General features: G+C 47.6%; 1 protein-coding gene across 2 annotated transcripts in view; it reads left to right on the top strand.

Annotated features, from left to right (window-relative positions):
- NOTCH1 (notch receptor 1) overlaps positions 1-17,978 on the top strand; it is an 85,830-nt gene extending 67,852 nt beyond the window's left edge. For both annotated transcript variants that reach the window (XM_065418973.1, XM_065418972.1), the window contains 19 exons: positions 492-611; positions 1,013-1,165; positions 1,846-2,074; positions 3,162-3,363; positions 3,576-3,729; positions 4,177-4,361; positions 4,986-5,118; positions 5,643-5,900; positions 5,989-6,101; positions 7,094-7,665; positions 8,832-9,260; positions 10,125-10,273; positions 10,880-11,096; positions 11,402-11,492; positions 11,742-11,907; positions 12,710-13,005; positions 13,515-13,662; positions 13,778-13,875; positions 14,759-17,978. In XM_065418973.1, coding sequence (XP_065275045.1) covers positions 492-611; positions 1,013-1,165; positions 1,846-2,074; positions 3,162-3,363; positions 3,576-3,729; positions 4,177-4,361; positions 4,986-5,118; positions 5,643-5,900; positions 5,989-6,101; positions 7,094-7,665; positions 8,832-9,260; positions 10,125-10,273; positions 10,880-11,096; positions 11,402-11,492; positions 11,742-11,907; positions 12,710-13,005; positions 13,515-13,662; positions 13,778-13,875; positions 14,759-16,195 — 5,150 coding nt within the window. In that variant the 3' untranslated portion in view covers positions 16,196-17,978. The remainder of the gene's footprint in view (positions 1-491; positions 612-1,012; positions 1,166-1,845; positions 2,075-3,161; positions 3,364-3,575; positions 3,730-4,176; positions 4,362-4,985; positions 5,119-5,642; positions 5,901-5,988; positions 6,102-7,093; positions 7,666-8,831; positions 9,261-10,124; positions 10,274-10,879; positions 11,097-11,401; positions 11,493-11,741; positions 11,908-12,709; positions 13,006-13,514; positions 13,663-13,777; positions 13,876-14,758) is intronic.
- The last annotated feature ends 6,841 nt before the right edge of the window (positions 17,979-24,819 follow it).

The following is a 24,819-nucleotide window of genomic DNA, read 5'->3' as shown; positions in this document are numbered from 1 at the left end:
CGACCATTCAGGGGCGTTTGAAAGCCCTCCCCCCAAAATTGCACTTTCCTTTCAAATAAAAGCTCGGTTTTGGATTGTGTCCATAGTTTTAATATTTAAAATCTGAAAGGTGGGCTGTCTCTGGACTGGGAACTGGGACCAAGTACTGTAAAACCATTCAAAGCCCCCCCAGCAGATGGGACATCCCCGTCCTTCCCAATAAGGAGCTCCTCTGGAACGCCTCCAAGAGGCAGGTCATGAGTGGGGAGTGCAGCTCTACATAGGCGGGTCATTCTCCGTGAAATCTGTGGGAATTCTGAAATGACCCTGGAGGGTTATGGAGGAAGCATGAGCTCCTTTGTCTTGTCAAGGCCTGGAACTAGCCCAAGACTTCTTGGGCAGCGGGCTGGATGCAGCGAGCATGTCACAGGCCCTGCCACCTTTTGTTGACTCGGGACAGCAGCCTGCCATCAAGGCTTCAGCCGTGTGTGTGTCTCTCTCTCTGCCCACAGGGGCTACGTGCGAAGATGTGCTAGCTCCGTGTGCGGCTGGTCCGTGTAAGAATGGTGGCGAGTGCAGAGAGTCGGAGGACTACGAGAGCTTCTCCTGCATGTGCCCTTCCGGCTGGCAAGGTATGGAGGGGATCTCTGCTGCGTGCGCTGATCTGTCCTCTTCCGAGTTCAGCACTCTCCTCTCTCTGGGCAGCCAGGTTTTGCTGAACCCTCCTCTGGTTTTGTGCCTTCCCTTTCCCATGTGGCTCCGAGAATATCAGAACAAAGGTGGGAGAGTGGCCTCGTTGTTAAATTAAGGATATGAGAACCAAGACTCCTGGCTCTGCAACTGACTCACTGTGTGACCGTGGTCAACTCACTCCCCGTGTGTGTGCTGCAGCCTCCTCCTTCCCAATGGGAACAGTGATACTTACCCAGCGCAAGGCTGATCTGCTCTGGAGCTGGTGCTAGAGGAAACTGTGGTTGCAGCACTTCTACCAGCATGTTAAAATGCTAAAGCTTTCCCTCCCTTTCTCTTGCAGGTCAAACATGTGAGATTGACATCAACGAATGTGTGAAAAGCCCCTGTCGAAATGGCGCCACGTGCCAGAACACAGATGGGAGCTACCGCTGCAACTGCAAAGCGGGCTACACCGGCCACAACTGCGACACCGACATTGACGACTGCAAGCCAAGTAAGAGCTGGTGCTAAAATCATAAGGGTATCCACAGCCCCTGGCATCCCTTACCTTCCTGGTCTGGAGTCAGGGACATTTTGTGCGGTGTGAATAAATGGAGGCTGCAATTGCAACAGTCCCCCGGTCCCCCCCCAGGGGCATCTGGGATTCCCCTTTGCTTAGGGTGGGAAACAATGTTGCCCTTTTAATGCCACCTGTTGCACCTTGTGTGGTGTTTTTAAAGGTACCCTCGCCGTTGTCCAAAAGAGAATCGGAACTTTTGGACTGGCCCTGTACCCAGTGTCATCATTTAGACCAGGGCAGAATGGGTGTGAATCAGAAATGGCAGCATTTCACGCCTACTCTGCCCTGGCGCAGATGACAACACAAGGAGCAGGGAATGGAGAATCAGGCTCTTTGTGCGTTCAGCGCCAGCGCCTGCCTTGTCCAGGGTCGGGCCAGGGCTGCCTTGCTCAGCTGCTTTGATGCTCCTGTGAGCGAATCGGCCGGCTGAGCTCCCGAACTGGAGATCGCTTCAATTTGGGCTGGGTTCTTTTCATGGCTGAACTGCCCCGTTTTCTCAGCGTGATCTGGATGCTCGCAGGTGGCGGCATTAGGGGCTAATGCCCGGCTTCACTGCTGTGTTTGGGGCTGTGAACTGCTGTATCTTAATGCCACGTGACTGCCTCTTCTTTCAGATCCCTGCCATAACGGCGGTTCCTGCTCTGACAGCATCGACGCCTTCTTCTGCGACTGCCTGGCAGGCTTCCGGGGGCCCAAGTGCGAGGAGGACATCAACGAGTGCGCCAGCAACCCCTGCAAGAATGGGGCCAACTGCACGGATTGTGTCAACAGCTACACGTGCACCTGCCCCTCTGGCTTCAGCGGGATCCACTGTGAGAACAACACACCTGACTGCACAGAAAGGTAACCGGCCGGGGCGGGCGTTGCGTGGGATGCTGAACCCCTGGCTGCTACCAGGGGGCGACGGTGGGCCCGGGAGTCGCTGTAGTGCCAAGTATCCCAGCAGCCCCGAGGGGCTCACTCCATTGGCCAGTGGCATTGGGGGGGGGGGGGGGCCCTCGTGAGGATGCTATGTTGGGGAAGGCCCATATCCTGTCTCCCCCGGGGAATCTCATCTCCGCTCTGGAGTTGCTTGAGGAGCCTGGTCTGGCAACTAATCTTGCCAAAGGGTGAAGGAAGGGATTAGTTCAGCTCCTATTGGCTTAAAAAAAAAAGCCCTCGTTGATTTTTGTGGAGCTGGATCAGGCCCCATAGGTCAGACCCTGAGGTCCTTGCTGTACCGCCACTGAAGCCAATGAGCCGGTGTCTGAGGGCTTTACGATATGCAGCCCTCTCCCAGCCAAAACGCCCACATGGTTCCGCTGGAGTTGTGTTAAGGCACTGGACTGGGACTCTGGAGACCCGGGTTCAATCCCTCGGGCAAGTTGCTTAGTGTCTCTGGGTTTCAGCGGTACAGTGGGGATGCTAGTATATCCCTGCCTCCCAACAGGGCTGGGAGGGTTACTACGTTCAAGGACGTGACCGGCTCAGATAGAACTGTGAATAGGGCCATGTAGCTACCTTACACAAAGCTGGGAAATGAAGTTTGGGCCCAAACCATGTGGTGTTTGCTCCAGTCATTAAAATGGTGGATTTACATTGCAAGACCATAGATTTTTAAAAACCCCATGAACTCTCCTTACGTTAGGTGCTAGCTTGTGAGAGGTACAACCCATGGGCTATGCCATTTAGTGGTTGAACCAGAGGACTAACAGTCTGGACTCCTGGATTCTGTTTCTAGCTCTGCCACTACACTAAAGTCTGACCTTGGGCAAGACACATAAGCTTTCTGAGCTTCAGTTTCCCCATCTGTGCACTTATCTCCTTCCCAGAGGGGTTTTGAGACTGAATCAGTTAATGTTTGTACAAGGGCTTTGAGATCCATGGATGGAGAACGCCATTACAATCGTCACTATTGTTTACTGGGAAGCAATGTTCGTTTTCCTTCCAGCTCCTGTTTTAATGGGGGAACCTGCGTCGACGGCATCAACACCTTCACCTGCGTGTGCCCACCTGGTTTCACGGGCAGCTACTGCGAGCATGACATCAATGAATGCGACTCCAAGCCGTGCTTGAATGGGGGCACCTGCCAGGACAGCTACGGGACCTACAAGTGCGCCTGTCCGCAGGGCTACACCGGCCTCAACTGTCAGGTAAAGAACAGTCAGCCCATCAATCACATGAGGCCGGATCCTCACGTAGCATCCTGGAAGGATCGCCAGTTTACACCAACGGAGGATCTGCCCTAGGTTCACTGCAGCTCAGCACCCAAGATCCAGAGGTCTCCTTTCTCCCCTACTTGCTATGTCCTGCACAATCCTTTCCGTTCCCAAGCAGAGTATGAACTTCCTTCTCCTCTCCCCAGAATCTGGTGCGCTGGTGCGACTCCTCTCCCTGCAAAAACGGAGGCAAGTGCTGGCAGACCAACAACCTGTACCGCTGCGAGTGCAACAGCGGGTGGACGGGCCTGTATTGTGACGTCCCCAGCGTATCCTGTGATGTGGCTGCAAAGCAGCAAGGTAACTTCTGCCCATGCTGCTGTCTTCTGGGCAATAGCGCCCCGGGGCCTGTCAATTCATGGAGGTTTAGGGTCAGATTTCCAAGGAATGGCCAAGCTCTATTTGGCACAGGGCCCGGGAAATGGGGAGAAAGGTGGCTGTACACCCTGACTCCTAGCACTGCTGGGGGCTAGTTCAGCCTCTGGCACAAGTTAAAGCAACCTCAGGGCTGCTGTGATTTACAACTCGGAACAGCTCCCAGTGGCTGCTGTCCTGGCCAGAGATCACCAGAGTGACACAAAGAAGCCAGAGCGAGGGCCAAGACCTGGCACTTCTAATAGTGCCTTATGGGGGTGCTTTTCTCAAAGAGCAGCCTCCCCTGTACAGGCCCATTTTGCACAAACATGCCCATGCATCGCTGGCCTTGCGTGTGCTTCACTGTGTGCTCCCGGCTTTGTGCTCTCCCAGGCGTCGACATGGTGCACCTGTGCAGGAACTCCGGCCTCTGCGTGGATACAGGCAACACGCACTTCTGCCGCTGCCAGGCTGGCTACACCGGCAGCTACTGCGAGGAGCAGGTGGACGAGTGCTCCCCGAACCCCTGCCAGAATGGAGCTACATGCACGGACTACCTGGGAGGCTACTCCTGTGAGGTACGCTGGCTGGCTGCCAGCACTCTGGGGGAGCACGTGGGGCTTAGCAGTTAGAGCAAAGGGCTGGGAGATGGGGTGCTCGGGTTCTACTCCTGACTCTGCAACTTCGGACAAGACACTACGCTTCTCTGTGCCTCACTCTTCTCCGTCTGTAAAGTGGGATTAACAGCATTGCCTGTGCATAATCCATTTGTGTTGGTAGCGTGCTTTGAGATCCACAGATGGCAGGTGCTTTGTAAGTGCTAATTATTTTCTCTCTCTCTCTCTCTCTTCTATAAACAAAGCTGTCCAAACTTCTGCCAGACCATACTGCCTCATTGGCAACTGACTAGTTCCCTCTGGGCTGCCCCCGGTTTGCATAAAATTGAGTAGATTGCAGCTGCAATCTGCAATACTGAGGCCCAGGTATTGCTGGGGAGAGAGGGAAAGCAGTGTTTAGCCCATGCTTTGGACATCCTGGCCTTTAATCAGGGCTAGAATAGCCCCCACATTACCGCTGAAGGAAGAGATCAGGCACTCAGATACCTCAGTGATGGGAACAGTATAGGAACCTGAGATTAGAACTGAACAGGTTCATTATCAGAGTGAATGTAACTAATGGTTCCCTTTATTCCTCCCTTGCAGTGTGTTGCTGGCTATCACGGAGTTAACTGCTCAGAGGAGATCAATGAGTGCCTGTCTCACCCGTGCCAGAATGGAGGAACCTGCATCGATCTCATCAATACCTACAAATGCTCTTGCCCCAGAGGGACTCAAGGTAAATTAATGGGGAATACTTTTCTGAGTGCAGATATCCTTGATATGTGCTCATTAGCTCCTGTGTACGCACGCTGGTCTTAATGGCGGAAGCAGCTGCAGGAATATTGGATTACAGTAGCTTGTTAGCCCAGCCATCAAGGAGCTCAAGTGGTCTTGTAACGCTGCTGGTCCCCTCCTGCCAGAGACCGGGTGCCCTCAACTCCCACTGAAATGGCTGGAGGGGAGGTTGGCAAGCAGCTACTCACGCTGCAGGGGGAGACGCCGTCTGACTGCCCTGTTACCAGTGCCTGCCATGCTGACCAGTACTGACTCGTGGTTTCCTTGCACTCCCCCATCAATCTGTCTGTCTCCGTCTCTTGTCCTATACTTAGCTTGTAAGCCCCATATCTTTTGGTTCTGGGTTTGTGCAGTGCCCAGCACAATGGAGTCCTGGTCCATGACCAGAGCCCAGGGGCGCTAGGGTAAAACAAAAAATAAATCAGACTGAACATGGGCTGTTCCTCCCACCCCATCTGTCCCCAGGGGTGCACTGTGAAATCAACGTTGACGACTGCAGCCCCTTCTTTGATCCTGTCACTCTGGGGCCCAAGTGCTTTAACAACGGCAGATGCATAGACCGGGTGGGCGGCTACAGCTGCAACTGCCCACCCGGCTTCGTGGGGGAGCGCTGCGAGGGGGACGTCAACGAGTGCCTCTCCAACCCATGTGACGCGCGGGGGACCCAGAACTGCGTGCAGCGCGTCAACGATTACAAGTGCGAGTGCAGGCAGGGGTATGCAGGTGAGTGAGCCTTTCCCAGCCAGCCCAGGAAGGACCCCGAGGCTGCTGGTAACACGTCACACTCACGGGTGCCTCCTTCCCCCCACAGGCCGTCGCTGTGATACCGTGGTGGATGGCTGTAAGGGTAAACCCTGCAGGAACGGCGGAACATGTGCAGTTGCTAGCAACACTGGCTGGGGCTTCATCTGTAAATGCCCCCCTGTACGTATCTAACTCCTTCCAGGTTTCACACAACAGTTATGCTCCATGCTCATAGGAGGGCAAGCTAGGGGATCTAATAGTCCCATGCGGCCTGAAAATCTGAGTCCTAGTACATCATGTGGACCCTCCAAACCAGTACACTGGAGGGAGCTCAGACCAAAGGGGCCAGGTTGTGAGCCCCTTATTCACGAATCCCACTGCAGTTAATGGGAGTCCTCATGGGACAGTAACTGCTCACAATCTGGCCCCATATGGTTAGGGGGCCGCCGGGAGTGATTAAAGCAAAGGGACTGTGGTAGCCAGGTGTGAGCGTGTGCAGGCCATGACCATGGCAGAGAGAGAGGAATTGGGGCAGGTGACCCAAAGCGGGAGAATGCCATCTATTACCCTACCCAGGAGCCAGAGGGGGATGTCAAGCAGAAAGAGGTTTTGGCTGAGTATCAAGAGAACAGTGCCTAGCAGGGTGATCTGCTAGGACTGTAGAAGAGGCTCACACTGGAGATGGTGGAAGCTCTGTTATATAGGCCATTTAAAGCTGGACTGGATGGAGCGCTAGCAAATATCCTATGGGGAAGAGACCTGCTTTGGTTGGAGGTGGATGATCGCATGGTAGAGGAGCGTATAGATTTTTCCCCATGTTTAATTTCAAGGTAAATGTTAAGGCTGTACTTTGATTTATTATTTTTGATAATAGTTAGGTGCCTGATTCCCAATTACTTTCAATGGGATTTAAGCACCTAACTCCCTTAGGGTGTAATTTACTAAAGAACGTTACAGTTATTGTCCCAGACCTGTGGCCAGGCTGGCCATAACGATGATGAGAGAATTCAGTGTCTAACACAGAACTGGACATCAAACCAGTGTGCTAGGTCACGGCTCTTCAGCTTTCACTATCTCCCTAGCAGTTTGTTCCTCCTGATCCACACTTCACAAGGCTGATGGCTGCAAAATCAGAGAGTCTAACTCTGCCTCCCTGGCTCTTGTCTCCCCAGGATTTTGACGGCGCCACTTGTGAAAACGACTCGCGCACCTGTGGGAATCTGCGCTGCCTGAACGGCGGCACCTGCATCTCCAGCCACATGAGCTCCAGGTGCATATGTGATCCTGCCTTCACAGGGCCAGACTGCCAGTACCCCATCAGCAGCCCTTGCCATTCAAACCAATGTTACAACGGGGGCACCTGTGAATACTTCAGTGACGCTCCCCCATATTTCCGGTGCAAATGCCCTGCAAATTTCAATGGCCTATACTGCCACATCCTGGATTTCGATTTCCCGGGAGGCATCGGCCGGGACATCCCCCCACCCACAATTGAGGAGAAATGTGAGATACCCGATTGCGCGGGTTTCGCTGGCAACAAGATCTGCGATGCGAAGTGCAACAACCATTCCTGCGGCTGGGACGGAGGGGACTGTTCCCTCAACTTCAACGACCCCTGGAAGAACTGCTCCCAGTCGCTGGAGTGCTGGAAGTATTTCAACAACGAGCGGTGCGACAAGCAGTGCAACAACTCCGGGTGTCTGTACGACGGCTTTGACTGCCAGAAGGTGGAAGGGCAATGCAAGTAAGCAACCCCCTCCCCGTCCCTGTCCCTTCAAAGCCAGGGTCTTTCTGCTGATTATCGGAGGAACTTCTGCTGCTTGTTTTGCTTCTCCAGATGCTATTTCATATCTGGTGGGGCCAAATCCTGAGCAACCTCAACATCCACTGACTTCACTGGAAGTTGTAGGTGCTCACAACTTCCTGGGTTTGGCCCTTCTTTGACTAGATCGCCACATTATGTAACACCCCTGTTGGCTCCTTTTCGGGCATCTCTGCTGATGGAGCATCCTGCATAGAAATTCACCACTTTGGTGAATTCTACTCTATAGATAGCAGTGCCTTGTTGAGTTTGGCACTGTTAGTGCTTAGTGGGAGATCAGCAAGAAACCACCAGGATTCTATAGGAAGTGGTGCTCATGTTACAATGGGTGGGACTCGTAGACTTTAAGGTCAGAAGGGACCATCATGATCATCTAGTCTGACCTCCTGCACATTGCAGGCCACAGAACCTCACCCACCCACTCCAGTAATGGACCCCTAATCTCTGGCTGAGTTACTGAAGTCCTCAAATCAAGATTTAAAGACTTCAAGTTACAGAGAATCCACCATTTACACTAGTTTAAACCTGCAAGTGACCCATGCCCCATGCTGCAGAGGAAGGTGAAAACCCTCCAGGATCTCTGCCAATCTGACCTGGGGGAAAATTCCCTCCCAACCCCAAATATGGCGATCAGTTGGATCCTGAGCATGTGGGCCAATACTGAAGCCATCCTTCTGGTGTGCTGCCGATGGCACCAACTTTCAGAAAGCCCCCAAATACTTGCTGGCATTTACTGAGCATTCGTTTGCAATAGTATGGATTTGATCTCAGGTTCCTGGACAGACTCTTTTGAGTAATTGTATTCTGCCTCTCTCAACTTCCCTGGGTCAAAGTCATTGTCTTCACATCCCGTCCTAAATTGCTACCTACAGTTTAATAGCTGCCATGTTTCACCCCAGAAGTGGTTGCTTTTCAGTGTTGCATAAAGTGATTCCCCTCATTATAAGGCAATTTAGGATGTCAGGGTGAGCAGTGCTATTGTTACAGGACAGAAATCCTTGAAACTCCTACTGCTATCTTAGTAGATGGATAATAAGAGTGGCTGTTGGTGTAATTAATCCTTTTCCCTTTCTTTTCCTTCTCCCTAGTCCTCTGTATGACCAATACTGTAAAGATCACTTTTCAGATGGTCACTGCGACCAGGGGTGTAACAACGCTGAGTGTGAATGGGATGGTCTGGACTGTGCCAACAACATGCCTGAGAAACTTGCAGATGGCACTTTGGTAGTGGTGGTCCTGATAACCCCAGAGAACCTGAAGAACAACTCCTTCAACTTCCTCCGGGAGCTCAGCCGTGTCCTTCACACCAATGTGGTCTTCAAGAAGAACCCCAAGGGAGAGTACATGATCTTCCCATACTATGGCAATGAAGAGGAGCTGAAAAAGCACCACATCAAGAGGTCGACGGAGAACTGGTCGGACATGCCCAGTGCCGTATTCAACACAATAAAGACGTCCCTCTCGTCGCGTGTCGGTGAAAGGCAGCGGAGAGAGCTGGATCAGATGGATATCAGAGGGTGAGGGGGCAGAGAAAAGGCTTTCATTGGACAGCAGTTATTGTGCCCAATTAATATTAATAATCCGCTCTAAGGAAAATGCTGCAGGACGGAGAATTTTACCTAGATGTTGGTTTTAAATATGAAGTGGAACCGAATTTCTTATGCAAAAGAAGTTGGGAAGGGGGTGTCAATGCTGACAGGTTTCTGGTTTGGAATTTATTTTTTTAAATAATGCTACAACTGACATGGCTAATGGAGTCCCATGTGTTGGCTAGGAGTCACTCTGCGGGGGTGGGACTGGCAGTCAGAACTAGATTGGCTCTCATTATTTTAGGAAGTCACTTAGTTAAGCCTCGGTTTCCTGACTGTAGAGGTCTGTTATGAGTCTCAATTGCTGCAAAGTTGCAAGGTGCTTTGAGACACTTGCTGAAAAGTGCTGTATAGCTACAAAGGGCCCAATTCTCCTCCTGCTCAGAGCAGTAGAAGTCAGGAGTCCCTCCACTAAAATCAGCGGAGAATACGATGGGGTAAAACTGGTGTGAGAAGAGATTCAGGCCCCAAGTAGTAGTGTTATTTATTACCCTATCGTGTTTGTGTGACTTCTGTCGTTGCTAAGGAAAGACATTCCTGTGTTACTGAACAGCTGACAAATAGACTTGGAGCTAAATCCTACAGTCCTCACACAGGTAAAACTCCAACTGACATTAGCGAGAGCTGTGCCTAACTTAGGTCTGCAGGTTTGGCCCATGCATGAGTAAACAAGTCTGTTTCCACCATCTTAATCCACCCTGATGTGGGGTTATGGGGAGAACAGACATAGGTCTTGACTCTCCTTCAGTCTCATCATTGCTCTCTATTTCCATTTGCTCTTCTTCCATACAGATCCATCATATACTTGGAAATCGACAACCGCCAGTGCATCCAGTCCTCCTCGCAATGCTTTCAGAGCGCAACTGACGTGGCGGCTTTCCTGGGTGCCTTGGCCTCACTTGGTAACCTGAACATCCCCTACAAAATTGAAGCCGTTAAAAGTAAGTTTAGCTGGCAGCTGCTGGAGGGATTGAGACTGGAGGTGATTGAAACTTTCCAGCCCACATCCGTGATCCAATTATCAGCCAGCCGAGCTCAGAATGCTGTATCCAGAGACATTTCGGCTTTAATAACCTTGAATCTTTTGTGTTTATTAAATCTAAATTAATAAACTAATTCTGTATTTTTTTTTATTTTGCTTAGTTCGGGTTTATTTCAAAATCATTATAGCTAAAAAAGGGGGGAAAAAACCCAACTCCAATCAATCAGTGACATGTGAGGAGCTGGAGTTTGTATCTTCGAAATCCCCCTGAATCCTTTTGTCTTAACAGCTCAATGAGAGCGCAGTGATTTGAAGTTTGCTAATCCTTTTCCTTAAAGGAGAGAAAAGTAAAGCTGTCTCCTGATGCAGCGGGCTTGTACAGAGGAGAATTTGCCAATAGTTTGCAATTCTGATTAATAGCGTATAAAATGACCTTATTTTGAGGGATGATTTAGATCAGCCATAGGTACCTCTATTAACTAATTTTGCTTCATTTGTGCTCCATCACCAGTTTGATATGCAGCTTAATGTCTCACTTTCTCCATGCGCCCCACTCTTTTTTTAGGTGAAACAGCTGAGCCCCAGAGGAACTCCCAGCTGTATCCTATGTATGTGGTGGTGGCTGCACTTGTCTTGCTTGCTTTCATTGGAGTGGGAGTAGTGGTATCTCGAAAGCGGCGCAGGGAGCATGGGCAGCTCTGGTTCCCAGAAGGCTTCAAAGTGACAGAGTCAAGCAAGAAGAAGCGACGAGAACCACTTGGGGAGGATTCCGTTGGACTGAAGTGAGTAATCTTACTGTTAACCTGTTAAATGCTGTGGCGTGCAGCTACTAATGGCAGTGCTACTCTAACAGAACCGTTCGAGCTCTCTCCTTTAGTGCTTGATACGCTACAGCAGGGAAAAGGTTATAGAGTTCTCAGGGTTTTGCAAGGGGAGAACAATACCCTAGCTTTGTGGGGATTTTAATGTTTTGTAAATTACCATGAATTTCTTCATTTAGTTTTGTGCATGTAAAGCATGTGATCCATTGCCTCTCCGTTTTTGCAGAAGAACTAATTACTTGAGTTTTTCTGTTTTTTTTTTAAAGACCCCTGAAAAATGCTTCTGATGGCACCTTGATGGATGACAACCAGAATGAATGGGGTGATGAAGAAACCTTGGACACTAAGAAGTTCAGGGTAAGCGAACAGTAACATTGAGCTATTTCATTAGGAAGGTGAACAGTGCTATGAGACATAACACAAGGGTTTGCTCTTAGGGCTCCATACCATGTTGATCACAACTTCTGAAGGCTCCTTTTCAACCTGCGTGTGATGTAAATGTAGCTTTGAGTCTCACACAGCTTTTCATTTCAACCCGGCTTTTTTATAGCTCCTCTTGCCTTTTCCTTGAGGTCTGACTTTCAGCTTCCTTTTGTCCTTTCTCAGTTTGAGGAGCAGGCGATGCTGCCAGACATGGTCGATCAGACAGATCACAGGCAGTGGACTCAACAGCACCTAGATGCAGCCGATCTGCGCATCTCTTCCATGGCACCCACCCCACCGCAAGGTGAAATTGATGCAGATTGTATGGATGTCAACGTTCGAGGTCCTGGTAAGGGAGATTCCTTGCTCCAGTGCTTGCCTAATTTAATCTACAAACCTCATTCTCTTTCTACAATTGAGCAGTGCACGAATATCTATCTAGTCCCATTTCTAATGTGCCTATTGCTGTGCTGCCATTTACACATCAGTCTTCATGTGACCTAACACAGAAATGCCCCACCTAGAAGTCCTTCCATGTTGCATTGCTACTGTTTTGTATGATTTAAGGAGATTTGCCTTTGTGGCATTTTGTTTTCCATAAATCTCTCCTTATTTAACTACAGAGAGGGAAGTGAGAGAATCAAAGAGGTTAGAGTTGGGGGAAAATACCCATTCAATCCTGCCGTTCATCTGCCTGCAGGGCAGGATTGATCCCTATAGGATGTTTACAAGTGTTTTCTTGTCTAGTCAGGTTTTAACTATCCCAAGCATCAGAGCTTCATCCACTTCCCTTGGGAGACTGTTCCACAGTCAAATAAGAAAAGCTTTTAAACTTCAGTACAGTGCAGCTGTATTCTGCATAGTGTCTTCCATGTAAACCGTGCCCTGAAGTGCTTTGGAGAGTTGAATCCAAGACCGCAGACAAAATAGGGAAACCAGTGAGTGGTGAGAAGCTACTGAATGAGGAATAAATTCAGACCTAAATCTGAGCAAGAGGGTTAGTTTCTGATGTTAGGAAGTAGATATGAACCAGAGCTCGATGTGCCAGGAGAACAAGTAGCCCCGGCAAGTCAGAATGTCTCCCTGGAATCGCCTATCACAGAAGGGCAAAGAGTCCCTCGCTGTTCATGGGGTTGCTCTGTGTTTTCCAGACGGATTCACCCCGCTCATGATCGCTTCATGCAGTGGAGGAGGGCTGGAGACTGGCAACAGCGAAGAGGAGGAGGATGCTCCCGCTGTCATCTCGGATTTCATTTACCAGGGTGCCAGCCTGCACAACCAGACAGACCGAACCGGCGAGACGGCACTCCACCTGGCCGCAAGGTACTCTCGCTCCGATGCTGCCAAACGCCTGCTGGAGGCCAGTGCAGATGCAAACATCCAGGACAACATGGGCAGGACGCCCCTCCATGCAGCTGTCTCAGCTGATGCTCAAGGAGTCTTCCAGGTACATCAGCCTTAGCTAGCAACCTTTCCTACTGCGGTCCTTTGTCTACAGAGTAAAGGGCCACTCGGAGTCAGTTTTGTGGCCCCTGTTAATTGATCCTATCCCAAAGTCTCCATCCTGGCCTTAATCAGCCAAGTCATTACTGATGCCAATGAGAATTTTTCTGAGTACGGATTTTAGCATTTGCCCCAGCATTTAGTGCTGTGGAAAGGTACAACGATGTAAGCCTTGGCGACTTGAAGCCGCCTCTTTAGTGGCAGAGCAGGTACAGCATGGTGGCTGTGCAAGCCTCCCCAATGCTGCCCCGCTTATATGAGCCACCCCTGGCCTGCAGGGACCAACTCTAGGCACGAGAGAGGGAATTGAGCCTTCACAACACCTTCCAGACCTTGATCTCTCTGTAGCGGCTCCCAGCAAGAGGGCTGGTAGTTTTTGTTATGTGGACACCTCGCTGGAATATCCGCTGGCTTTCTCCTAACATTTCCATGCGTTCATCTCGTTGTGGGCAGATCCTGATTAGGAACAGAGCGACCGATTTGGATGCCCGCATGCACGATGGGACCACGCCGCTGATCTTGGCAGCTCGCTTGGCCGTGGAGGGCATGCTGGAGGATCTGATCAATTGCCACGCGGATGTCAATGCAGTGGATGACCTAGGTACGGCAGTCTTCTAAAACATGCACCGCTGTCTGAGGTGTTGTGGGCAGGGAATATTGGTTGTTGTTCTAACTGCTGACTAATGCGGGCGGTATATCGCCTTCTTCTTCCCTAGGCAAATCAGCGCTGCATTGGGCAGCGGCTGTGAATAACGTAGAAGCTGCCATGGTGCTGCTGAAGAACGGTGCCAATAAAGACATGCAGAACAACAAGGTAGGGATCTACAGGGCTAGCAGATGCAAGGCAATTATTTTCCTTGTACAAGTCAATCCGAGGGTCATCTTTGCCTAAAATTCAACCCTGGCTGCCAGATGGTGAGCTCTGTACAGACGCCCCCCGGGTTATGCAAACCTGACCTACGCAAATCTGCACTTACGGAAAAAGTTCCGTAAACTAGAAATAGTTTGGGGGTTTTTTTTGCATAATGGTTGGGTATACGTTTCCGACTTACGCAAGACTTTCCAGAACGGAACGCTTGCGTAAGTCAGGGAGCGTCTGCATCTGATTTTTACTCCAACTGAAGTTGATGGGATTTGGCTTGAATACGGAGCCCAAGGGTTGGCCCCGTATGCAGTGTTAGTGACTTGTGCGCTGTTGGATTAGGAGGAAATAACAAGTGTTCGTTTGCTCACCTCATTGTGCCTTTGAGGTGAAGGTCACATGTGGTTAGTGGTTTAGTATTGGATATGGATGAGGTCACTTGCAGAATTCAAACACCGAGGCATTCAGCAAGGTCTTGGCTCCAAAAAAGGGGTAACAGAAAACTCCCCCAGCCTAGGGTTCAACCCAGTTCGGTGACTAGTCCGAGCCCAACTTTCCCATGAGTATTGTCCCCACTCTGCCTCCCCAGCAGCCTTTCTCCTGAGCACTTGTGCCAGGGGAGAGAGAAGCTATGCAAGGAAGTGAGACTCTGCCCCTTACCATTGCATGAAGTTGAACTCCAGGAACTTATGAACCTTGCCATTATTTGTGCAGCTGCTGAGCTTCCTAATTAATAGCGATGTCTTCAAATCTAAAATCAAACCAGGATTGGGCTGGCCAGGGGAACCTGTTAGCTTTGGAGTTTTAAAACAAACTGTCTCCACTGTGTTTCTAGGAGGAGACACCGTTGTTTCTTGCAGCCAGAGAAGGGAGCTACGAAACTGCCAAAGTCCTCCTGGATCACTTTGCGAACCGTGACATAACTGATCACATGGACCGGCTCCCACGGGACATTGCGCAGGAACGCATGCACCATGACATTGTGCGGCTGCTGGACGAGTATAACCTGGTACGGAGCCCTCCACTGCATAATGGCCCACTGGGGGCGCCCACCCTATCTCCTCCGCTCTGCTCTCCCAACAGTTACATCGGCAACCTGAAACCCAACGTCCAGGGGAAGAAAGCTAGGAAGCCAAGTACCAAGGGCCTGAGCTGCAATAGCAAAGATTCCAAAGACATCAAAGCCAGGAGGAAAAAATCGCAGGATGGGAAAGGTTGCCTTCTAGATAGCTCTAGTGTGCTGTCACCAGTCGACTCCCTGGAGTCACCCCATGGGTACCTGTCGGATGTTGCTTCTCCTCCACTGATGACATCTCCATTTCAGCAGTCCCCTTCCATGCCTCTGAATCACCTGCCAGGCATGCCTGATGCCCACATGAGTATCAACCATCTTAACATGGCGGGAAAGCAGGATATGGCGATGGGCAGCTCCAGCAGGATGGCCTTCGATTCAGTGCCCCCGCGTCTCTCTCACCTTCCTGTATCCAGCCCCAGCACAGTCATGAGCAGTGCACCGATGAATTTCACTGTAGGCGGGGCTGCCAGCCTGAACGGGCAGTGCGACTGGCTAACAAGGCTGCAAAATGGGATGGTCCAGAACCAGTATAATCCAATGAGAAGCAACATCCAGCCCGGGGCTCACCAGCAAACCCAAGCCCTTCAACATGGCATGATGACCTCCCTGCACAACGGCATGCCCACCACTACTTTGTCACAGATGATGAGCTACCAGCCCATGCCTAATACAAGGCTGGCCTCTCAGCCACATCTGATGCAGGCCCCGCAGTTGCAACAGATCCAACAGCAGCAGAATTTACAGCAGCAGCTGCAACAGCAAAATCTGCAACAGCAGCAACATCACAATACCAGTTCAAACACCAACGCCCACATTAGCCAAAACTTCCTCAGTAACGAGCTAAACCAGTCAGACATGCAGCCGGTGAGCAGCACTACCATGACAGTGCACACTATTTTGCCTCAAGAGACCCAGATCCTATCAACGTCTCTACCATCCTCCCTCACACAACCCATGACCACCACCCAGTTTTTAACTCCACCCTCTCAACACAGTTACTCCTCCCCCTTGGACAATACACCCAATCACCAGCTTCAGGTGCCAGACCACCCTTTCTTAACACCTTCCCCGGAGTCACCGGACCAATGGTCAAGCTCGTCACCTCATTCCAACATATCTGATTGGTCAGAGGGGATCTCCAGCCCTCCCACGAGTATGCAGTCACAGATAGGACACATCCCAGAAGCCTTCAAGTAAAGAAGGTGTTTCAGAGACATTGACACAGTGGGACTTAGGATCATCTTTTAAAAACTTCGTCTAAGGACACTGGTTGTTTGGACTGAAGGATCCCTTTTTATATGTTTTTTATACAAATTAAGAACACAATGTTTAATCTTTTTTTAGTATTTATTTATGTACTTTTATTTTACATGAAAACACTGCCTTTTTATTTATATGTTCTATTGTTAAGAACTCAAAATGAGACACTTCAGTTGTGCGCCAAGGAATTAAAACCTAGTAGATCTTTTATAGAAAATTCTTTTTTGTTTTTGGGGTGTTTTTTAATATGTTGACTTGATGGGGGGTGGGGGTTGTTTTTGTAAAGTTGTAAGCAAAGATTCGTGATTCTGAAATGCAATTTATTTATTGATTTTTTTTATTTTTTTTTGCTTTCAAACCCAGAAAAAGTGGGAGGGGAAGGGGGGAGAATTAGCTACAAATGTCACCCCTTGAAAAAATTATAAATTAAGCATGAATCGATTTTTGAAATGTACTTTAAAATGTTTTCTTGGGTGTTATCTGAGAGGACATTTTATGGTACTAGTCATGAATCTTTGTTTAAAATTTCAGTATTATATAGTTGTACATTTATCTTAATACATAGAAATTCTTGTTCTTCTTTTTTTATATATATTTAAATGCTGTCTATATCAAAAAATCAGGATTACAGACCTGTGATAGGTTCTAAGCTAAAAAAAAAAAATAATCTACATAACGTTGCTGCCTAGAGAAACAGAACATTTGCCAAATCTGTTGAAAACCCATAGCTATGGAGTCAGTGCCGAAGAGTTGCTTGGGGTTTTTCTGCAATTGACTGAATAACAATTTAAACAATAAAAATGCTAGGATTTTAGAACCACATCCTTCTTTTAAGGGTGGCCTGTCTTATCGTAAAGGAGGCATTTGTCAATTACTGTAAACCAACTTGAATGAAAGTTAACAGAGCATTACAATGCCCAACCACAGTCTACTATCAATCCATAACATCCAAGCTCTTTTTGAAATGTTAAACTTTTGGGTTTGCAACTTAAGATGTCAGGTTTGGATGTAGCCCTGACCTATTCTACCATGAGGGCAGAAATTAGGAGACACAGACAGAAACTGGGCTGCTGAGCCCATGTTTTTAAATGTTGACATTTTATTCTCGCTAGTTTGGAGTGACGCATCGGGTTTATATTGGTGCACACTCTTTTGTGGAGGTGGGGGGAAAACAACCATGTAAAATATAGTATAAGCCTGTGGCAGATTTAAGGTTTGTAAATAAGTTTTTTTTAAAAAGGTGGATTTTGTTTCAAAAATCTAAATGAACAAGTCTTAAGTACATCATGCTTATTAGAGGTGTCAGAATATTGCTCATTCATTGACTGCAAAAGGAAAGCGAACACTATGCATACACACAGGACATTCACTCATCTACAATGCAGTCAATCAAGGAAACCTAAGAAAAGGGAGAGATGCCTGATCCCTTTTAGTTAGAAACCAAATATGATTTCAATTTCTCAAAAGCACAAGGCTTTCTGCAGTCCCTTGTGTGCTCATCTCTTAGTAAACACTTACGGAGCATCGGTATTGTGACATCCCTAATACAAGTGATTTAAACATCATGTGGTGTTGTCTTCCTATGTTTTATAAACTAGAATGTAGTTTACGAAAAAATCTTCTGTAATAAAGTTATCTACCTGCAAAGTTGTAGTTTGCAAAAATGATGTATTTTTTGGTTAACTGATTTGCAATAAAGGATGCTCATGGGCGTCTAGATTTTACTAAAACTTGAACATGATGTTTTTGCCATGTGTCCGTAGAATTGTTGTGGACAAACTCCCCAGCCTGCCTGGCCCAACATCTGTTCCTCATTAGCATCTGAGGGCTACGTGAAAATGCTGCATCTCCAAATGATTCTTAATGCATTGTTTGCGCAACTAAGACCCAGTCCAATTCCTGTTGAAGTCAATAAAGATTTCAGTGGAAGTTGGATTGGGCCAGTAGGAAATGCTACTGCAGGCTTTTATTCGGGCAGCACTCTCATTGGCTTCGTTGGAGGTTTTGCCTGAGCAAGGTCTGTAGGAGGGGACTTGTACTGCGTAAAGTCCTGACCGCGCAGTGAGATCTGTACAGGAGGTCTCTTACCTGAGTTGTGGTATTGTAAGGACCCTGCTACTAGATCAGGGCCTAAAATGGGAAAAACTGGGAAGATGTTTTAAACAGCTTCTTGTATGGAAGCTTCAACTGCTTTCTTAATTCTCCCACTGGAAAAATAATCCCTCTTGACCCCAAAGGTTAGATTTTAGGAGAACTTTTTGGTAGATGAGATAGCTAAGAGCGAGTGATGGATAGCTGCATTTAGTTATATATGGGCTATTGGAAAAAAAACCAAACCTATGTTGTTGAATAATGCAAAATGCTTTACACTTCACACTCAAAACAGAGTGCATCTGGAAAAGGCCACAAGTGGGGCTGCTAATGTAGATACTGTAAAGAAATCTAAATCCCTAGTTAAGTGAGAACGTAGCCTTGAACTGAAAATGAAACCAACACTATGAAATTCAGTGAACTAACCACCAAAAAAGCAAACATGACTATTTATGTTGTGTTTAGATCTTTAAGATAATTATTTTAATTCTTCTTTTTCAATAAGAACTCTGTATTGTTCTTAATGCAACTGTGAAGTCCCAAAGTACTGACTATAAATAGAAACCTAATTTATTACAATGACTGGAAACTACTACTAAATCAGATAAGCATGTTAACTCTTGGAACACTGATATTTCTACTCTGTTGCCCAAACAAATGCTGGGGAAGAGTGTGTGGGTGTGTGTATACATATCTATATATGTCTGTACACATCTATATATAAAGTACTGTCTGGGTCTCTTCCAAATATTTGCAGTATGTCTAGCAAGAAGCTGCCCATGCAATGCTTCCTCCATACTGATGAAATAGCAGAGGAATCTGTAATGCATCCCTCAGGAGCAATAAGGACTTCATAGTATTTATTGCAAAAAATGTTCAGACTACCATACCGAGTCTTTGTGATTCATTACAAGCATAAGTGAAACAACATCTTACATTTCCATAGCCCCTTTCCATCCAAAGGATCCCACAGCACTTCACAAGCCATCCAGCACCAACGAAATGCAGCTACTTCTGGGGTAAAGGGAGGCGACTAATCAGCATACACCACCCTATGCAAACATGGTGGAAAGTGATATTTTGGCCAAGAACACTAGGGACAAACCTCTCCTCTTATGAAAAGGACCATGGGATCATTAGGAGAGAGTTCCTAAGGACTGGTCTACACCCAAAACTTACATTGGCATAGCTACTTCTCTCAGGGGTGTGAAAAATCCACCACCCTGAGAGATGAAACTATGCCGGCCTAACCTTGTAGATGCGCCACTCAATGGAAAAATTCCTCCTTCAACCTAGCTAACTGCTTCTTGGGGAGGTGGATTTACTACAGCGACGGGAGAACCCTGTAGCAAGAGCCTACACTGAAGCATTACAGTGGGGCAGCTGTGCTGCTGTCATGTTTTACGTGTAGACGTACCCTCAGTTTCTGAGGTCTCCTTTGAAAGAGCCACTCCCAAATAAATCTAATCTCATGCTGTTTACTACCTCATACAGGAGGAAAGCTGAGCTGACTCCACAATGATTTGAACCTGTGGTTCCAGAGTGTCGAGGAATTTCAAGCCTGAACATTTCATAGATTCCCAGGCCAGAAGGGACCATTGTGGTCCCCTAGTCTGACCTCCTGTACAGCACAGGCCGGAGAACTTCCCCAAAATAATTCCTAGAGCAGAGCTTTTAGAAACACATCCCATTTTGATTTAAAAAATGCCAGTGATGGAGAATCCACCATGACCCTTGGTCAATTGTTCCCAATAGTTCATTACTCTCACTGTTTAAAAATGTACAGTCTGAGTTTGTCTAGTTTCAACTTCCAGCCACTGAATCATGTTGGATCCAGCCATTGGATCACATTTCTCTGCTAGATTGAAGAGCCCATTATTAAATATTTGTTCCCCATGTACATACTTGTGGACTTGATCAAGTCACCCCTTAATCTCCTCTTTGTTAAGCTAAATAGCTGGAGCTCCTTGAGTCTATCACTGTGACATGTTGCCTAATCTTTTAATCATTCTCATGCCTCTTCTCTGAACCCTCACCAATTTATCAACATCCTTCTTTAATTGTGGCCATCAGAACTGGACACTGTCTTCCCGCAGTGGGCGCGCCAGTGCCAGATACAGAGGTAAAATAACCTCTCTGCTCCTACTCGAGATTCCCATTTATGCATCCCAGGATCGCATTAGCTCTTTTGGCCACAGCATCAGACTGAGAGCTCACGTTCAGCTGATTGTCCACCATGCCCCTCGAATCTTGTTCAACCAGTGAGGTGTGACCTGGTGGAAGTTACAAGGGGCTGCCCTCTGGATCACAACCCCACTGGTTATAGGGTAGGGTTGCCAACCTTCCAGGATCGTCCTGGCGTCTCCAGGAATTAAAGATTAATCTTTTATTAAAGACGGCGTCCTGTGATGAAACCTCCAGGAATACATCCAACCAAAATTGGCAAACCTATTATAGGGGCAGATAACTACCAAAATCCCATGGTCCCAAGTCCCTGTAGGAGCCCAGGCAGGGAGGGAAGGAAAATCTCACCTCCTCCCTGCTACTGTCTCCACATCCTCCCTTGGTCCAGCCCTCTGATAGCTTAATCATTCCCAGGGCAGTTCTTCCCCGACTCCCTCTTCTCCCCTCCCCAGACATGCTGAGGAAAGCGCTGCCCTTGGACACTGGACCAATCTCTACATGTTCGCTAATGACTGCTGAGTGCTGTGGAGAGAAGGGGAGAGAAATATTCCCACCATCAACCCTTCGCCTAGGTGCCCCTAGCATCAGAACCCACCCTACACCCAGGACTCACCATCCCCAATACTAACATTCCCCCATCCTTACACCCCCCCTCCCATCCCCAAATCACCTGTCTTTTCTTGCCATGACCCCTCTCCATCCTTTGTGGCTGCAAAGGGATGATGGGATTTGGGTGGGTCCTGGCAAGAACCTGCAGGTGGCTTGAAGAGTCAAGGTGGAAAGTGGTGGTGAACCTCTATACTACACCATAGTGATCAAAGGATTTATAAGCACCTGTTTAGACCAGAATACCACTCACTGCTCCGAGCGCAAGCACATCTGTTGCTAATAAAACACTGGTGCATCTGAGCTACTTGTTTTTATGCTGGAGGATTAGTTGTGTTGGTATTTTTGTGTGTGTTTGTTTTTTCGTTATTCCTGCTCAATTAGATGGAGCATTTAGAAATTGCTGCTCTGCCTGGCTTTCTGGGGGCTGTCTGTGCTTGCTCTGAAAGTTTCCAGTACAGGTGCTTGGGTCCTGATCTCTGACATGTGCCCCAGCAGTTCTGATTGTGCCCTTAGAAGGAACAAAGTGGGCCCATTTCATCCCAGGTGTAACCCCACTGGCACTGCACCAGGGATTAATTTGGCTCAGTGTGTTTTGAATGATGAAGGCTCACAAGAAAAAGCTTAGCATGTCTGAGTTGGCTGGACTGATAGGATGCTGATAGCTGAAGCATAAGCTCTCCCCGGAGCAATTGCCTCCCTGTTGAACTCCGACTGAAAGGTAAAAGGTCTTTTCAACAATAAGCTCTTTGAGGCAGGAACTGTCTTCATTTTTCCTGTTGTACAGGGCTGAGTGCATTTCGGCACTTAATAATGAAAGGTGCATATAACTGCATTGCACCCCAAAGAGAGTAATGGTAACTGCACAGAACAGAATGAAAAGGAGGTTTGCAAATGTTCTGTTCTTACCTTTCATGCATCTGCAGTTTATCCAGTGTGCAAGGAAAGGATCCTTTGCCCTTACTTGGCTAGCACTTGTTTCTTATTTGGTACCCCGACCCCAGAGCTGGCTGCACTTCAGCGGTGCTGCATGTAGATAGTAAAGGCTACAGAATGAAATATCATCAGCGTATCAGTGTGATATTATAGTGCAATCAGTACTTAACAGCAGGAAGAGCAAAGATAAGCTCCCACTCTAACCTGATAGTGTTTGAATTCAGTAAACAGCATCAATAATAAAAGACGGACTGTAGGCCCAACCAGGCTAATCAAACTCAGATGTCCTCACAACATACCCCTGGGGGAAGCACCAGGACATAGCCTTTATGTTCACTTCAGGGCTGTGTAGGTAAATGGCATTTGACAAGCTGGTTCATAAGAATGTCCTCACAAAAGAGATGAAAGGCACTTTTAAAAATCACAGCACTGCGTCTGGTTCCCACACCATCATCAAAGTGCTGCCTGCCCTGCTCGGACTGGGCTTTGAGGATATTACCTTGCTTTAATGATCAAGCGGGCAGGAAATGGCCCTTGAACTGATAATGACCCTTGATTAAGATGTTTGTTTAGGTCACTTGTATTTTTTGTATTTTTGTCTCAGGGGCTTTTTGTTCAATACAGAATATGACAATGCAGGCACAGTGGAAACACCTGTACACAAACTGTTATAAATAAGACCCATCATTCTTGCTTTTGAAGAATGACTTCCTCTTTAAAAGCATTGTCTCCAGGAGAAATATATCCTCACAATAGAGCTAGAGCACAGACCTACATGCAGCAAAAACTCTGGCCCAGTTTTTTGTAGAGTGTTAGCAGCTTCTTTAGAAAACCAAAACTCGTACTTTTCTGGAGCAGTGCTCTCTCGGCTCTTTAAAAATGGGGAACTATGGTTTCAAATTGCAGCATAGACAGGGCTCTGTATCTACCTCGTCTGTAAAATTACAATCCATTGAATCTTAAACAACAATCCTGCAAATATGCACATGCTTCACTTTAAGCATTCCTGTTAAATTAAGCATGTGCGTAAATGATTGCAGGATCAGGACCTTAACTTGTAGCTTCTGAAAGCAGTAAGATAACAAGCATCTTGGTGTATTCAGCTGCCGCTCAGACAAAATAATTTTTTGATAGGCTCAATTTCTAATAATCCAGTGCTATTAAAGCCCCATTGCACTTCAGTGATCCATTCTGTGACCTTTTGGTAACTCAGCGAATCTTTTAGGCATACTTACTACAGAACTTTCAAAATCTTTGCCTTGAGAAACCAGACAATGTTCTAGAGATGCAGTTGACTCTTGAGTAAACTTCTAACTAGTATCGCTTAGTACACTTTAGAATATTGGCGCAGAATGAGTCTGGAAAATCAAAAACTCAGAGTCACTTTTCCCCTTTCTATGCTCATTAGAGTAGGCACCTGACTCAGCTGAAAACAAGTTTTCCAGCATCCGCCTTGTGGGAAGGGCGTGCTGTATAATGAAGGAAATGGAAAAGTTTGGTAGACTCACATTTCCCTTTTAGTTAGATGCTAATTTTACAGGTCCAACATTCCACAGGCAGTGCTCTGCCTCACCCTAGTGGTTCTTCTTTGCAACTTCACCTCTACAGTAACGGCAGGTCTATACTTAAAACACTGGTACCGTACAGCTGTGCCACTGTAGCGCTTCAGTGAAGACACTACTACACCAAAGGAGAGCCTCTCCCCTCGGTGTAGTTAATCCACCTCCAGGAGAGGCAATAGCTATGTCGACAGGAGAAGCCCTCCCATCAACATAGCGCTGTTGGCACTGGGGGTTAGGTCAGTACAACCATGTCACTCAGGGTGTGGATTTTTCACATCCCTGAGCAACATAGTTATACCAATGTAAGTTTATAGTGTAGACCTGGCCTCAAACCAATCTATATGGTCCATTCAGCCCTTGACTTTCCTTCTGAAGCTTTCCATGAGCTTACCTGTTGTGACAGTGGGTTTTGTGATATGGACACCTGCCCACTTTTAAAGTTGCAATCAAAGTTCAGATCCAGGATTTTGGCTCTCGTACATCTCTCCCTAATTTACTAAACTAACAGCTTATTGCCTTATTTCACATGTCTGCAATGCTACAACCCCACAACAGCCAAGGCCACCGCATAAGCTCTTTGGGACAGACTGTCTTTTTGTTCTGTTTGTCCAGAACCTAGCGCAGTGGGGTGAATGACTGGGACTCCTAGATGTTACCTTAATGCAGTAAGAATTTATAATAATATAGGAACTGGAACAGATGCTGACTAGGCCTTACGATTGCTGAATCTGGATTTCCTTACTTCTCAGAATGGGTTGTGGTATGGCGTGCTTCTTCAGTCTGTGTGAAGACTGTGAAACTGGCAGGAAGATTGTTGGCTAATGACTCCCGTGCATTGTGTTTAGTGTTCATTGTGATGTGTCTCTATGGTGCTTTGAACTGAGAGAATGTATGCGATGTAAGAAGAGTTTATTGCTCTGTGGTTATTGAGAACATTGAGCAAGCTCCTGACAGGAAACCACCTGCTTATTCTAGTTGTCTTTTCTAAATGGAGCTTTCCGGGTGAATGTGCGGGGGCAGAGCCCTTCCACTCAGACGCTCACATTGCAAGAAAAACGAAAGGGATGGAAAGGAAGGTAGTGGAAACTTCACATGGCAGAGAGAGGAGATTCTTCATTCTCCATTTGGAGTTTGAATATGCTTATGTAAGGGACCTGGACATAAACAGTCTGGCCTTGCAGT

Source organism: Emys orbicularis, chromosome 18, assembly GCF_028017835.1.
Source record: "Emys orbicularis isolate rEmyOrb1 chromosome 18, rEmyOrb1.hap1, whole genome shotgun sequence".
NCBI classification, from domain to species: domain Eukaryota; kingdom Metazoa; phylum Chordata; order Testudines; family Emydidae; genus Emys; species Emys orbicularis.
This window is presented reverse-complemented; position numbering and strand designations above follow the sequence as displayed.